A 13,205-nucleotide genomic window follows, 5' to 3' on the forward strand; every position below is an offset into this window, starting at 1 on the left:
TCTTGGGTGGCCCTATTGCATTATTTATTCTTCTCCTGGTACTTATAAAATATCAAAGGTCTGCAATATATTTGGCTGGCTGTTAAAACGCCATAGGATAGGATGGGAGAATAGGGAAGACATTGCTAGGGCAGGACTGCTCTCCAGTCCTAATCATGGCAAACAAGAATATATCCATGTGTAAGCATCCACATAGGCCTACTTAAATAAAGCAATGAAATTCAACAATACTGATTTATTTATTTGCACTTAAATCCCAAAACTTAATAAAACGGTTATAGTTTTCTAAGTTATTTTACCTGGAAAACAGCCCTGTGGTCCTCTACCACCTGCTCCTCCATTTCTACCATCTGGGATACAGCTTCATGAAAAGTGAACAGCTGGGGAGACACTTCCTCCTCCTGGAAATACAGGTAATAGCCATTCAAATCGGACATTTCCAAACTTACTTTCACAAGGAGACGCACACAATGAACTTAAGTCAATATTAAAATCAGAATTTAAAATGTCCTACACATTTGTTTTCATACACGTATACTCTGGTACAGATGTGTCCCTGCTTTAAAAAAGATAAATAAAATAGTATCTACACGTATTTAAAATCAGTACTGTAAGGAATATTGAGTGGGTCTTACATTTTGTTCGCATAGAAGCTTGAGATCATCTCTTTGAGGAGAGCTTCCGACACCCCATTGGGCTTCCAATGTATCCAGTTGATTTGCAGCATGAATATTGGGGCGTCCTTCTATGACTGCACTGGGATCTACTGTCAACTCCTTCACTCTGAAAGTACACAAATCATTTCAGCTTTTTGTGTAATTTCATTTTAATGCAATAATAAAACCTTACATAAAAATAGTAATGCCACCTTCTAGTTTTATACTTTTACAATTGGAAATCTTGCAAAACAAACACTTTGCTCGTTTTAAGAAAAACAGCTAAATATATACAGTATACCAGGTGTCTCCAACCCTGCTCCTGGAGAGCCCCTGTCCAGCAGGTTTTATAGGTGTCTTTACATCATCCGTGACTAAAGATCTGGAACACCTGTTAATCCTGACTAATTAAGCCAATAATTGGTTCAATTAAAGTAACAGCGATTGGTTGAAACAGTAGCTCTCCAGGACCAGGGCTGGAGACCCCTGCACTATACTGTCTGCCTTACATGCCACCTAGTGGAAAAAACTTGTAACTACACTATTACAAAAGTGTACTTTAATTTCTCTCTTAAAAGGGAGTCAGACACTGATCTGGGTATCCTCATTAAACTGGGGGCAAGGGGATTTGTTTTCTTTTACTTCCTGCCTTGTAAGTTAAATGTTTTTCAGGAAACTAAATTCAAGGGTGGCGTTACCATTTTAATTCACGTTTAACAAATTAAAAAATGTGTAATGCCTGCCACGCTGAACTAGCAACAAACAACATAGACATGCTGAAACAAATGAAAGTACATAAAATATGCAAGCAACACCTGGGATAGAAAATGGGCAAAACAAAAAAAAAATGGAAGATAACCACAAATGTAAATGTGACCCTCTACATGCATTGCACTCCATATTGCCATAAATGAAAAGGCAAACAAGGTTTTTGTGAAATGTATAGAAGTAGACCTGCTGGGCGAAGTAGAAAAGTCATCATGCTCATAGGTAGGAGAGAGCTCAGAGCGACTGCAGCCACCCTGTGAGAAGGGAATGTCTGAAGGACTTATTCCAAACTCCTTTACTCTGAAGTACCAAGACAGAGCAATAAACAGAAAGGAAAGGTTCTCGTCAGAACAGAAAAGCAAGATCTCACAAAACCTATTTCATCAGGGAAACATCTCTACAAAATGCAGCTTATACAAGAGAAAATATCAAAGCAAAGCATTGTAAATATATTACAAGCAGCAGGATTTGCCTCTGTTGGCAATTCAATGAATGAACTTTAAATATTACAGTCATTAGGTATTTTGCTTTAACTGCAACATGAAGACATGTATTTTGGTTAATGACAACTTCACACAGTCTTTGGGCCAGAATATAAAAACACAAAAGGGGATTTAAAATATGTAAAAAGGATGGTCATGTACTACAAAAACTATAGAGACAAGGTTTTCTATGTTCTTCAAGGCAGAATCACAGAGGAAGACAAAATGGACAAAACAATAACATTCTTTGACAAGTAAATATCAAAACACAATTATTGTATGTATTTTACCAAGTTAAATAGAAACTAATGTTGGGTCATTCCACATCAAATGGACCAATGGTCCCGACCTCATCGTCTCATAATGTTTTGATATTGCATACTGATGTAAAGGAAGAATCACAAAATATTAGCTCTCATCTTATTTTTAGTTATGGTCCAATAATGGGGGAAGGGGGGCAGCATGTTTGACAGGTCAGATCTTTCAACGAATTCCTGATTTCTTCTCGATACTCGCTGCACACACAAAACTGCACTTCTGGTTTAACGATGTGTCAACAGATTACCCAAGACCTGACCTCTTAAACACAGACCCTTTTCAGTGTTTGTTTTCATCCGTCAGTCACACCCAGTGCTTAATTTGAGCCGGATCCTGCCGGAACAGGATCCGGCACCTCTCAGATTTTACTTTTTTTGTTCCGGCACCTAATTTGTCCTGATCAGGTACCTCTCGCGGCATGACTTATTATTTTTTCCACTGTTTGCACTGTAAACATTCTAATTAAAGCGATCAGAGTTAAAGTTGCCTCTGCCTCCTCGTTATTTCTCCCGCCCCCGTAAAAGCGCATCCTATCCTGCCACCCCGATTCCAGACCTGCTCTCTTATTTGTACATAGAGGTTAAGGGGCGGGCCGGCGAGGTAAGTAACTGATCTTGAAACAGCGGTGGTCAGCTAGCGAGAGGTCCCTACGTAATCACGTCTCGTAGCCTAATCTTCGCTACTGAATTTGAAACGTGTCGTGGGAAAGGAAAGCCAAATCAAAAATGAGGGGGAAACTGCTCCTGATGGCGATGCCTTAGCTAGCAGCGCTGTTTGCGCTGCTAATCCCGCCAGTTCAGCATCACCACCGGCACGTCCTCCACTAGCTAAAAGGCCACTAGTGAGTCAGACTCGGCGGGAGAGGGGGACGGGGACGGGGAGGACTAGTGATGGGCAGTTCGATTCTTTTTAGTGACTCGATTCATTTGATTCAGTTCAGTTTGGTGACTCGATTCATTTCGTTCATTTGATTCACTGATTCAATGACACAAAACCAATCAATGTAGACCGCATTAAGATTGTTTACGTAGGTTTACTTGAACCGGAAAGAACGAGTCGTTCACAAACTGCACATCACAAAAGCTAGGGAGAATCTATATTTGGTTGACTGGGTTCATAAACATTAAATTAAATATAGTTTGACAAAAAAATAATATATATTTAGAATACTGGAGATAACATAAAAGTTTGAACCATTAGCATTGTTTAGCCATCAGTATCAATTTAATTTAATTTAATTTAATTTAATTTAATTTAATTTAATTTAATTTAATTTAATTTAATTTAATTTAATCTTTAAAAAAAATAGTCAATTGCATTTCTTATGTGTTTTTTTTTTTCTATACATTTGGAGTCACCCATTGTTTTTTACAACAACAAAAAAGAGAGGCTCGAACGAGTGGTATTTGTGGAACTAATCCGTGGTATTTATTCAGCACATAGCAAAACGCTGTTTGCCCAATTCCTCTTCTATCCAGTAAACCTTTGGGATTAGTCATGTAGTCAATCACACGTTGAAGCACACCCATAACTGCAACATGTATATTTTATAAAAACAAAGTTTAAACCGTGTATATATAGTATTGTTTTGTGTTTAACACAGTAAAATAACATTTAGAAAATGTATATTTAATGTGCGTGTAAAATATAATAGACGTTTAAGAACGTCATCCATTAGAATGTGCAATATCCTCCTAAAAAGTTGTTGTATCGTAGCTGATACTACGTTTCACCTTGTGGATTAAGGGGAATCGCCGTCATTATTAAATTATAAAATATTTAACCGTTGTTGTAAATTGTCATGTATAAAATACATTCATTCCTCAAGGTCAAATATGTAATCACAAGTTATATAATTCAGCCTTGGGTACAATAACGTTACAATACCAGTATATGTTTGTATTTATTTATTTTGGAAATGAGGTGTATATCTCTATTATTATATTATTATTATTATTATTATTATTATTATTAATATTATTTAGTAATTTGGCTGACTTTACTCAAGATGACTTAGAAGTATTAATCATAGGGAGGGATGAAACTAGCAAAGAGTGGGTGGAATGTACAGTAACGACCTCTGCCTCCGACGTAAAAAAAACAACAAAGAGCCCTCAGAAAAAAAGGTTTTTGAACATGCCCGAACCAAGGCCCATTTAGCGGCAGCAAGCATTGTAGCCAAGGCTAAAGATGACACCTTAACACAGGTTATAGTTACATTGTCTGGCTACATTGTGTTTGTCACTTTTTTTTCTCATGTGTTCCGGTACCTCAGAGCCCCCCCCGGAACACCCCCCCTCTCACGCTCACTATGTGTTCCGGGACCTCACGATTTACAAATTAAGCACTGGTCACACCCGATTATAGGCCTAGCACTAGAATAAATCAGAAATGAGAGCTAATATTTTGGCACTATTTCTAAAATACTTCCAAGTCCATCCACGTGCAGTATCAAAAGAATGTGAGAGGGTCCAATTTGTCCATTTGGTGTAGAATGTTTAATTTCTAGCTGGTTGCGCTGAAAACACACACATCTATTTCTAAAAATACACAGTGAACAACTTAACATATTGCAAAGCAGGTACTCATTTACAAGCTTGAACACAAAAATGTACACACCTGTTTGCATATCTCAGAGTATTCAAAGTATTTTCACAAGAGGCCATTCCGGGAGAAATGGTAGCAATCTGTTTAAAAAAAAAAAAAGAAAGTGTAACTCCCATGCTCATTATTATGTTTCCAGCAATATTCTAAGTATTTTAAAAAAACGCACTTTGCTTTCTACTTCCAGAAATGTATTTTAAAAAATCAACAAGGTATTTTATCCATGCATTTACCACTGTCTCAAGCCTTTTCTCTAGGGCAATGGTTCCTAACCTTTTTCAATATAGGGACCTCCTTGGTGTTTGGATTTTTCTCACGGACCACTTGCCACGCATTTTTTCACAGCAGCATTTTGAAACTAATTTGCATGTGTGTACTGTATGTATAAGTACATGTAAAAAGTAAAGTATTTATATAACGCACCTAACTTAATGAGATTCCTGGGCTTGAATCTTCACGACCAGGTCAGCAAGGAATGCTGTCATTTTGCGCATTGAAAGCTGTTTATGGCAACGTTCCTGTTTCTTTTGTTTAACATTGTTTCTTTTTTTCACGTTCTGAATGCTTTGTAGATAACGTCTCAATTTTGCAGGTTTAAGAGTTTTGTTTGACAAAATCTCCTGACAAATAATGCATTGGGGCTTGGGTCATCCTCAGAGCCAGTAAATGTAAATACATGTTGGTCCTAGCAACCGTTACCTCATGTAGCAAATTAATCTATCCATTTCTAACTCAACTTACTGCACTCACTGAGTCACCAACTTCGCTCGATGTACATATAAAAAACACTGGAATATGAAGAGGAGGTGGGTGGGAAGCAATCTGAATTTTTTTTCTTGAACAGTGAAGAATGAGCACGGATTAGAAAGATGTGCATTTACGTGAATGCTATATGTAGATTTCTTTTTATTTATTTATTTTAATAATGCTGGCTTCATAATGTGTATGTATTTAGTATTTGTTTGACATTAAAAAGCTGTTTCAGTTAATAGTATCTTTGAAGGCAAAGCTTGGTATTGCATCAAAGGTAGCTGTAATTATTATTATATATATATATATATATATATATATTTTAGCTCAAAGAGCCAGCATATAACACCCGTGATAAAAGAAAACAGATAAAAGGGGGAAAAACTGCAGACTGCATACATACCTTAATTATATATCACGTGGTCAAAGCGGTTTGTTGTGTTGCTTGGTAATAGTAGTAGCACAACGTGTGATTGTGTAGAAATGGGTTTTTGCAAGAACTGTGTAACCGAATTTTGGGAGTTTTCCGGACCACCGGGAGTTTACTCACGGATCACAAGTTGGGAACCACTGGGTATTACAATTCCATTACCAAGGAATGTTAATTAATTTTTTTTAAAAAATGAATTACTAAAGTACAGAGTAAACAAATACAGCAACACGTTTTTTAAATGCATATAAAAAGATACCCAAAGATAACAAAATATAGAGCAGCAAATCAAACTATGGAGAACATGTTTGAACATCCTAATTTCCAGCTGCCCAGGACAAAGACAAGACTTAAAACAGAACCATGACTATGAGAACACAACACATGAAAGATACATGACACATTATGAGAATTTGTTCAAACTGTTTTTGTGTTTTATCTTTCATGTGTTTGATTGTCATTTTTAACTTTGTATTGTGGCAGAGTAGCGGGAGGAATAGATGTAGTCCTTGAGGTTCAAGACTACATCCCCCAGAATGCCACAGAGTTGGTATTAGCCAGGAGTGGAATCACCTGGCACTAATTACATGAGGACAACTGCTGCCTAGGAACAGGCAGATATATATAATAAAAAAAAAAGGTATATGTGTTTTGTGACCAGGAAACGGTAGCCGTCTTAGCTAAGACTTGTGAAAGGTTTAGTAAGCTCTCCTTGGTGGAGTTAGGATTTTCTTTGGTGTGTGTACTGGAAATAAATCACACAGAAACAGTCCTGTTTACACCCCATCTGCTGTTCACGTACATCATTTACACTTTGTGTTAAAGATCCCAAAGCGTGGCATAGCAACCCCACTTTGCCACAGTATGTAAATGAATTAGTTTGGGAGAGCTCAGTTCTGGACTTACCATGCATGTCCTTGAGTTCTCTCCAATGAAGGAATCTCGGAGCACCTGTGTGAGTTTACTTGCTCTGAAAGGGGTGTGTGGTTTGTTGCGACCCAAGGCCCTAATACACTCCTAGAAGAAAAAATGTAAACATCAATAAAGATTGACCAACAGTTCTTTAGTAACAAAACAGAAACACTGTTGTATTTCTTTGCTATCAATATATTAAATTTAAATCACAAACCAGTGGTCACTTGGAAAAAGTAGTAACATCCCCACAGCACAAAAAATATTTAAGTAAACATTAACTGTCCTAAATGCAGTAACAGTTAAGTGAACTGTCCAAAGACTAGATTAAAACACTAACCTTCAGTGCCAGAAGACTTTTGTTTATTTCAGCACCTTCGAGTCTTGTTTGCCTGTCTGCACTTGAGGTATCTGCTCCCCTTTCATTTCCAGCAAGATCTATAAGTGAAAACTTGCCATGCATCTTTCCTTTCCTTCGCAGAATAATCTGAAACACTGCATGGCTTCTTGAGGAGTGGGCATTAGCTGATGTCTGACCAGATGTTCTAGAAAACAAAAGTGAGATCAAGCTTATTTTTTTACAAAGCATTCCATGACAAAATGATGTTTATCTAAACTATGAAAGAAAGCAAGACATATCTAAATATTACAGACAATATAACTTTAATATTGATTATTTATATAGATATTCAGATTGGATGTGAATGTATTGTTCATCTCCTAGTTAAGTTTGTTCAATGGAGAGTTTTGTTGACATCTGTAATATTACCAGGCTTTTAGGATTTTAACAAGCACTGCTTTCTTTCAAAAAAAATTAAGAACGTTGACTGCATCTTTTCTCACAATTATATACTTGGGATCTAATCTTGATTCTGTTACCTTTCAAGTTCCTTAAACAAATGACGAGCTACGTTAACAGAGTAGCGAGAGATGCCCTTAATATTCATGTCACAGTACAGAATTTCTTGATGAAAGACTATTTAGCACAAGTGAGCCCCTCTCTCCCCTCTTTGGCTCAATGATTTGCAGAAATCATTTTAATATGAATCAAATGCCTGTGTTTTGCGTCCTTGAGTTGAGCATATCTATATACAGGTAGAATGTACGTTAAAAAATCATTTAAAAATGTATGTTTTTTACCTGCAGCTGTTTCCTATCTCAATCAGTTTTAACACGTCCTCAGTACATTTCACTTCCCGTTCCTGTAACCCCACCACCTGAACCTGCTGTTTTCCATCTTCAAGGACTCGTAACTTGGTTTTCCGGTTCAACAGGTCAAAAACCTGGATAATTCCAAAAGGATATTAAATGAAAAATATTTACCAAAAAAAACACAGGCGTTATGTGGTCTAGCTCTAATCCACATTTGGAAAGTAGTAGTGTGCATAACATACACAAACAAATAAGGTTTACAATACATACCTTGCCACTGTAAATCTCAAAAAACGTTGCATATACTTGAAGATCTAACTTCTTATAGTTTGGCTTTTTCAGCATAAGAAATACATCCCGTGCTGTGAAAAGAAATAGTCAAATCAACAATGAAAGGAGAAGAAAGCCACAACAAAATTGTTCTTATTTTCTAAAGTGGTTTGTACGTACCAGCTAATGCATATATTCCTTTCGAACAATCCTGATTCTTTCCTGAAAAGTCGCCACCCATTGTCTGGAAAAAAGAAACAAGCCAAAAGACCACTTCAACACCATGACGTACGCACGTAGGTTAAATGAAAACCCGCTTACAGTACCACGCCGTACGTGCGTATGTCAAGTTTCCCATTCTATTCTATGACTGGTTTCTCAGTCTAGCATTTCAGGTTTCATTCTCTAAGGCAGTGCTAGTACTGTGGAATGAGCCATGAAAGTCGGGGGAGGGTCAGGTGACGTCTAGAAGACAGATATATTGCGGGAAGCCATTCAACTTTGTATGTATATATATATATATATATATATGTATATATATGTATATATATATATATATATATATATATATATATATATATATATATATATATATATATATATATACAGGCTCCCTTGAGAAAGATATGTACAGCATATCGAAACGTTGGGCAGCTGGCTCTTTGAGCTAATATATATATATATATATTATATATATATATATATATATATATATTTTTTTTTTTTTAATTATTATTTTTGTAGTTGTAGTTTATCGTTTTTAGAGAAAGCTAAACACAGCAATGTACGTGGAGAACGACAACGGGAGCGAAGTTGGTTCGGAGGATTTCGATACCAGCGACAGTGATGATGACATCACTCAAAGATGATGAAGGAGATGTGGAGCCAAGAACAGTACAAACTGTACAAACAAAAGAGCATGCATCTACTTAACAGGTAAGCCAGCTGCAAATGGGAAGCGGTTTGGTTTGAAATGGCAGTGCTTTGAGAAAATACTATCAAAACACAGCACTAGGTACAAGGCAATAAAGCAGGCGTCTGCAGCAGCCAGATCCATCACAATGCCAGTGCAAAGTAGCTGTGTACACACATTTGTGACTATCCCTCCAACACAAGGGAAGCAGAGACCGCAAAAAAGGTGCCGAAAATGAAAACAAAAAAAGGACAAATGTGCAGTGGTTGTGAAGGCAACCCCGGGTTCTGTTGTATTGAACATTTCAATAAATGGCACAGAGCAAGTCGATAATGGCACATATTTTGATGTTGTTTGATTTTTATTTGATAATTACTGTTTATTGATTATTATTGTTATTAGCATTATTAGCAGCGTTTTTATCTCTATATTGAACATGGGTATGTATTACACAGGAGCATAAAGGGTTAATGAAAAACAGTTTAGGTTTGAAAACATTATTATTTTCAAAATCTGGTACCTGGGAAGGGGTTTCATTTTTACATCTGGAGTTGAAGTGGTTAATCAATCCGGGGGGTACAATGTAAGGGGAACGGCAAGTAAATCATGAAGTAAAATGGATCTGTCAAAACTATCTGTATTAAGGATTTGGCAGTGAAACAGTTTTTACTGGAGACAAGATGTAATGGAACTTGACAAAGAATTAGAAAACATCTATGTAATAAGAATTAAAATACACTAAAATTATCTTTATAAAATCGATAGGGCCACAGGTAAAAAATTAAAATTAATTAATTGTTTACCGTAATGCATCAGTAGTTATTAATAAAAAAATACACATTTAACCCTTTGTGGTCCATTTATTCAGCGTGTCTCAGGCGCGTCAGGTCTAATTTATTTTCACACCTGCAGTTTATTTTAGACGCGCTGTTTAAAAGTATTTTTTTTTTCACAGTAAAACAGGTTTAAAAGGGACTGCATATCAACAGGACACTCAGTACTGCATCTCCAGCCCCGCCCAACCCTTCGTTCGCTGTTTTTTTCACATACCTCTTGATAGTAGTGCATACCGATAAATCATCTCCTGATCACTCGTTTTATCACCAAACTCCTCCATAATGCGATCCAAGTCATTATTTTATTAATATATCATCTAAAAAAAGCGCTGGATGCAGAAGCAGCTATCTTGTTTGTTTATGTCCGTGTTATCTATGTGATGCCGGGGCTATCTGTATTCATGAGATACGCCCCTTTTTTTTCCACCTTCTCTCGGCTCCTATCGATCTCACTCGGCCATTGAATGGTTTTCTCGGCTTTTTACGGAGAAAAAACGACTAGAGACCTGTTTGTTGCGTACTTTTGATGATGTCGGACAGGTAAGGGAAAATTGCAATGTCGGGCCAGGTCGACATAGGACCGCAAAGGGTTAATGCCACCATCATGATTAATGATTTTTTATTTTTTATTTTGTAATTAAAATATTAAATAAATTATAAAACAGTAATTACTCACATGTGTTTTACCACTGCCAGTTTGCCCGTAAGCAAAGCAAGTGGCCATTCCTCTCTCAAATATTGTCTCCACTAAAGGACGGGCTGTAAACCTGAAAACAGAAGTAAATTAAAGCTTTGAGCATTTCTGAGTCTACCCTCACAACTGTCATTTAAGAAATTGCTGCCAAGACCAGATTGTGAACAGCAACCTGTGCAGCTTTTTGAGAATATGCATCATTCAGTCACTGACAGAGGTTTGTTAATCAAATTATACAAATTAATTAACTAGGAAACACATTAAAAAAAAATAATACCTGTAAACCATTTCATTTGTGGTTGTATCGTCAAACGCGTAGTCGAAGCGGAAAGTTTGGTTTTCCAAGTATCTTGTTAAATCCACCTTCTGTTTCGGTTCATGAACCATTACAACGTCTTTACTGGGGATAGTGAGTACATCAAGATCCTTCAGGGCATTTTCTGAAAGCATATACCGGTTAACACACACTTATTACCTGCTGGGCAGAACTGGACAACAGTCATTTGTTTTACAGGTCTAGGAATAAGAACAAATCAAATTGGCAGAAAAATACATTAATTTGATATGCTTTAATACAAGACACAAACTATTTAATTATAGCAGGTGTGTCTTTTTGCAGTTACTTAACACTGAAAAAGGTTATTCATTGTTGCTTAGTTGTATTTCTCATTCAAACAATTTTCTTCCAGACTGAACACCTACAGGGCCACAGAGTAAGTCAAAGCAAGCAGCAAGCACTAAATAAATCAATCTAGTTTTTTTTTTATATATATATATATATATATATATATATATATATATATATATAGTTTTAAATAATTTCCATATCACTTAACACAACAGAACTTTAGATGACTCAATTATTTTAGGTTATTGTATTAGTTAAATTACATGGCAATACTGTAATTAAAAAATGAATAAGCAAACTTGTTTATGCAGGAACAGATTATTGAATATGAACATCTTGGTTATACAGATGTCCAGTCAGCAGCAGCAGAACAATTACAGTTTTAAAAATATGTTTTACAGTACATTTAATATTAACTAGCCCAAGAAATTAGGATCGGATCCCACTACCACCACTATCATTTAAATCATCTTTCTGGGGAATTAAAAAAAAAAATGTAAGGGATAGGGTGTAACAAGCACTGCCTCCTCTTACCTTTCTTATTAAGTGGACGTTTTCTTACACAAACACATATCCTGTGCTCATCAATCTGCAAGAACAGTCTGGGAGTTAAAAAAAAAAAAAAAAAAACACAAACCACGAGTACACCAATTTTTTTTTTTTTTAAATATATATATATATATATATATATGAGACTAAATTGCAAGACAAAACATCTCCTGTGGAAGTAAACTGATGCTGCTACTGACTTCTAAAATTTGCCAAAAAAAAAAATGTAATATAAAAATATCATACTAAAACTCAAATACATCAAATCAAATACAGTCAGCACTCACATATCCGACCCTATAAAATTTTGACTTCAATGGACAGTTAAAAGAGTGTGACACGTCTGATTATTTTTGGCCCGTTCCAACCCTTGCCCGTTTTTTCAGGGAAAACGAAAAATATAATGTCAAAAACACATAGCTGAAAGGACTGATTTAAAAGAAGTAAGCTTCCATTTAGATGTACTGTAGTTGGTTTTGTTGATACAGTACTGTATTTTCAAAAGAAGTAGTATTTTAATTCAGAACGATATGATTCTGAAAATATCACTTGCCAAAAGAGACAACACGTGGACTGTAATACAGAACATACTGTAGCAGGAGGGGCAGCTGATTTGCAAGACAATGTGGGAATGGACTGGATTGTGGACTGGGAAAGGGGATGGGAGTACTCTGTAAATAATGTGTTTGTAAACTGTGTTATTCGTGTTCAGATCTGTTAATGTTCTCTGTGTGTTTTGGTGCTTGTTTGACAGAGCTGAGAGATTGCCTGTGTGTGTGTCACTGAGGGGGTTGGGAGCAGGTCTGACACAACCAGTCAGGGATAGGGAGTGTTGGACCAATGAGTGAGGAATGGGGAGGGACTTGGGTGTGTGTGTGAAGATGAGATTCTGAAAGGGAAGCAGGACCTGACGGCGGGGGAATTGAGAGAGGAGGTTGAGTTTTTCACTAAGTGTTAAAAATAATAATAAATACAGCGGTTTCCTACTGCTTTGAACCACAACTGTTGTCTGTCTTGTTATATCCTAGAAACCCTGCAGCTCAGTGCTACAATACTTTTAAATCCGGTATGTACTGTAGCAGCATTTAAAATTCCCCATTAATGACCCAACAGCAAAATGAAATCAAAATGTCACCCATGCACAGAACTGCGTTAAACGTAAAAGGCAATGCAATTTAGCAAAAGATTAAAAAACACCACCAGTTTCCAGAATTAAAACAGTATCCAAAGTCAGTATTCAAAA

General features: G+C 36.4%; 1 protein-coding gene across 4 annotated transcripts in view; it reads right to left on the reverse strand.

Moving 5' to 3' along the window:
- LOC131709672 (kinesin-like protein KIF2A) overlaps positions 1 to 13,205 on the reverse strand; it is a 41,881-nt gene that overhangs the window by 1,761 nt on the left and 26,915 nt on the right. For 2 of the 4 annotated variants that reach the window (XM_059012366.1, XM_059012299.1), the window contains 12 exons: positions 11,948 to 12,002; positions 11,063 to 11,225; positions 10,768 to 10,858; positions 8,523 to 8,586; positions 8,343 to 8,434; positions 8,061 to 8,203; positions 7,261 to 7,465; positions 6,915 to 7,025; positions 4,844 to 4,911; positions 1,611 to 1,724; positions 636 to 783; positions 300 to 401 (listed from right to left, as the gene is read on the reverse strand). In XM_059012366.1, coding sequence (XP_058868349.1) covers positions 300 to 401; positions 636 to 783; positions 1,611 to 1,724; positions 4,844 to 4,911; positions 6,915 to 7,025; positions 7,261 to 7,465; positions 8,061 to 8,203; positions 8,343 to 8,434; positions 8,523 to 8,586; positions 10,768 to 10,858; positions 11,063 to 11,225; positions 11,948 to 12,002 — 1,356 coding nt within the window. The remainder of the gene's footprint in view (positions 1 to 299; positions 402 to 635; positions 784 to 1,610; positions 1,725 to 4,843; positions 4,912 to 6,914; positions 7,026 to 7,260; positions 7,466 to 8,060; positions 8,204 to 8,342; positions 8,435 to 8,522; positions 8,587 to 10,767; positions 10,859 to 11,062; positions 11,226 to 11,947; positions 12,003 to 13,205) is intronic. The other 2 variants (XM_059012440.1, XM_059012407.1) reach the window with 1 other exon arrangement.

The sequence above is a fragment of the Acipenser ruthenus genome, chromosome 1 (genome assembly GCF_902713425.1).
Source record: "Acipenser ruthenus chromosome 1, fAciRut3.2 maternal haplotype, whole genome shotgun sequence".
NCBI lineage: Eukaryota > Metazoa > Chordata > Actinopteri > Acipenseriformes > Acipenseridae > Acipenser > Acipenser ruthenus.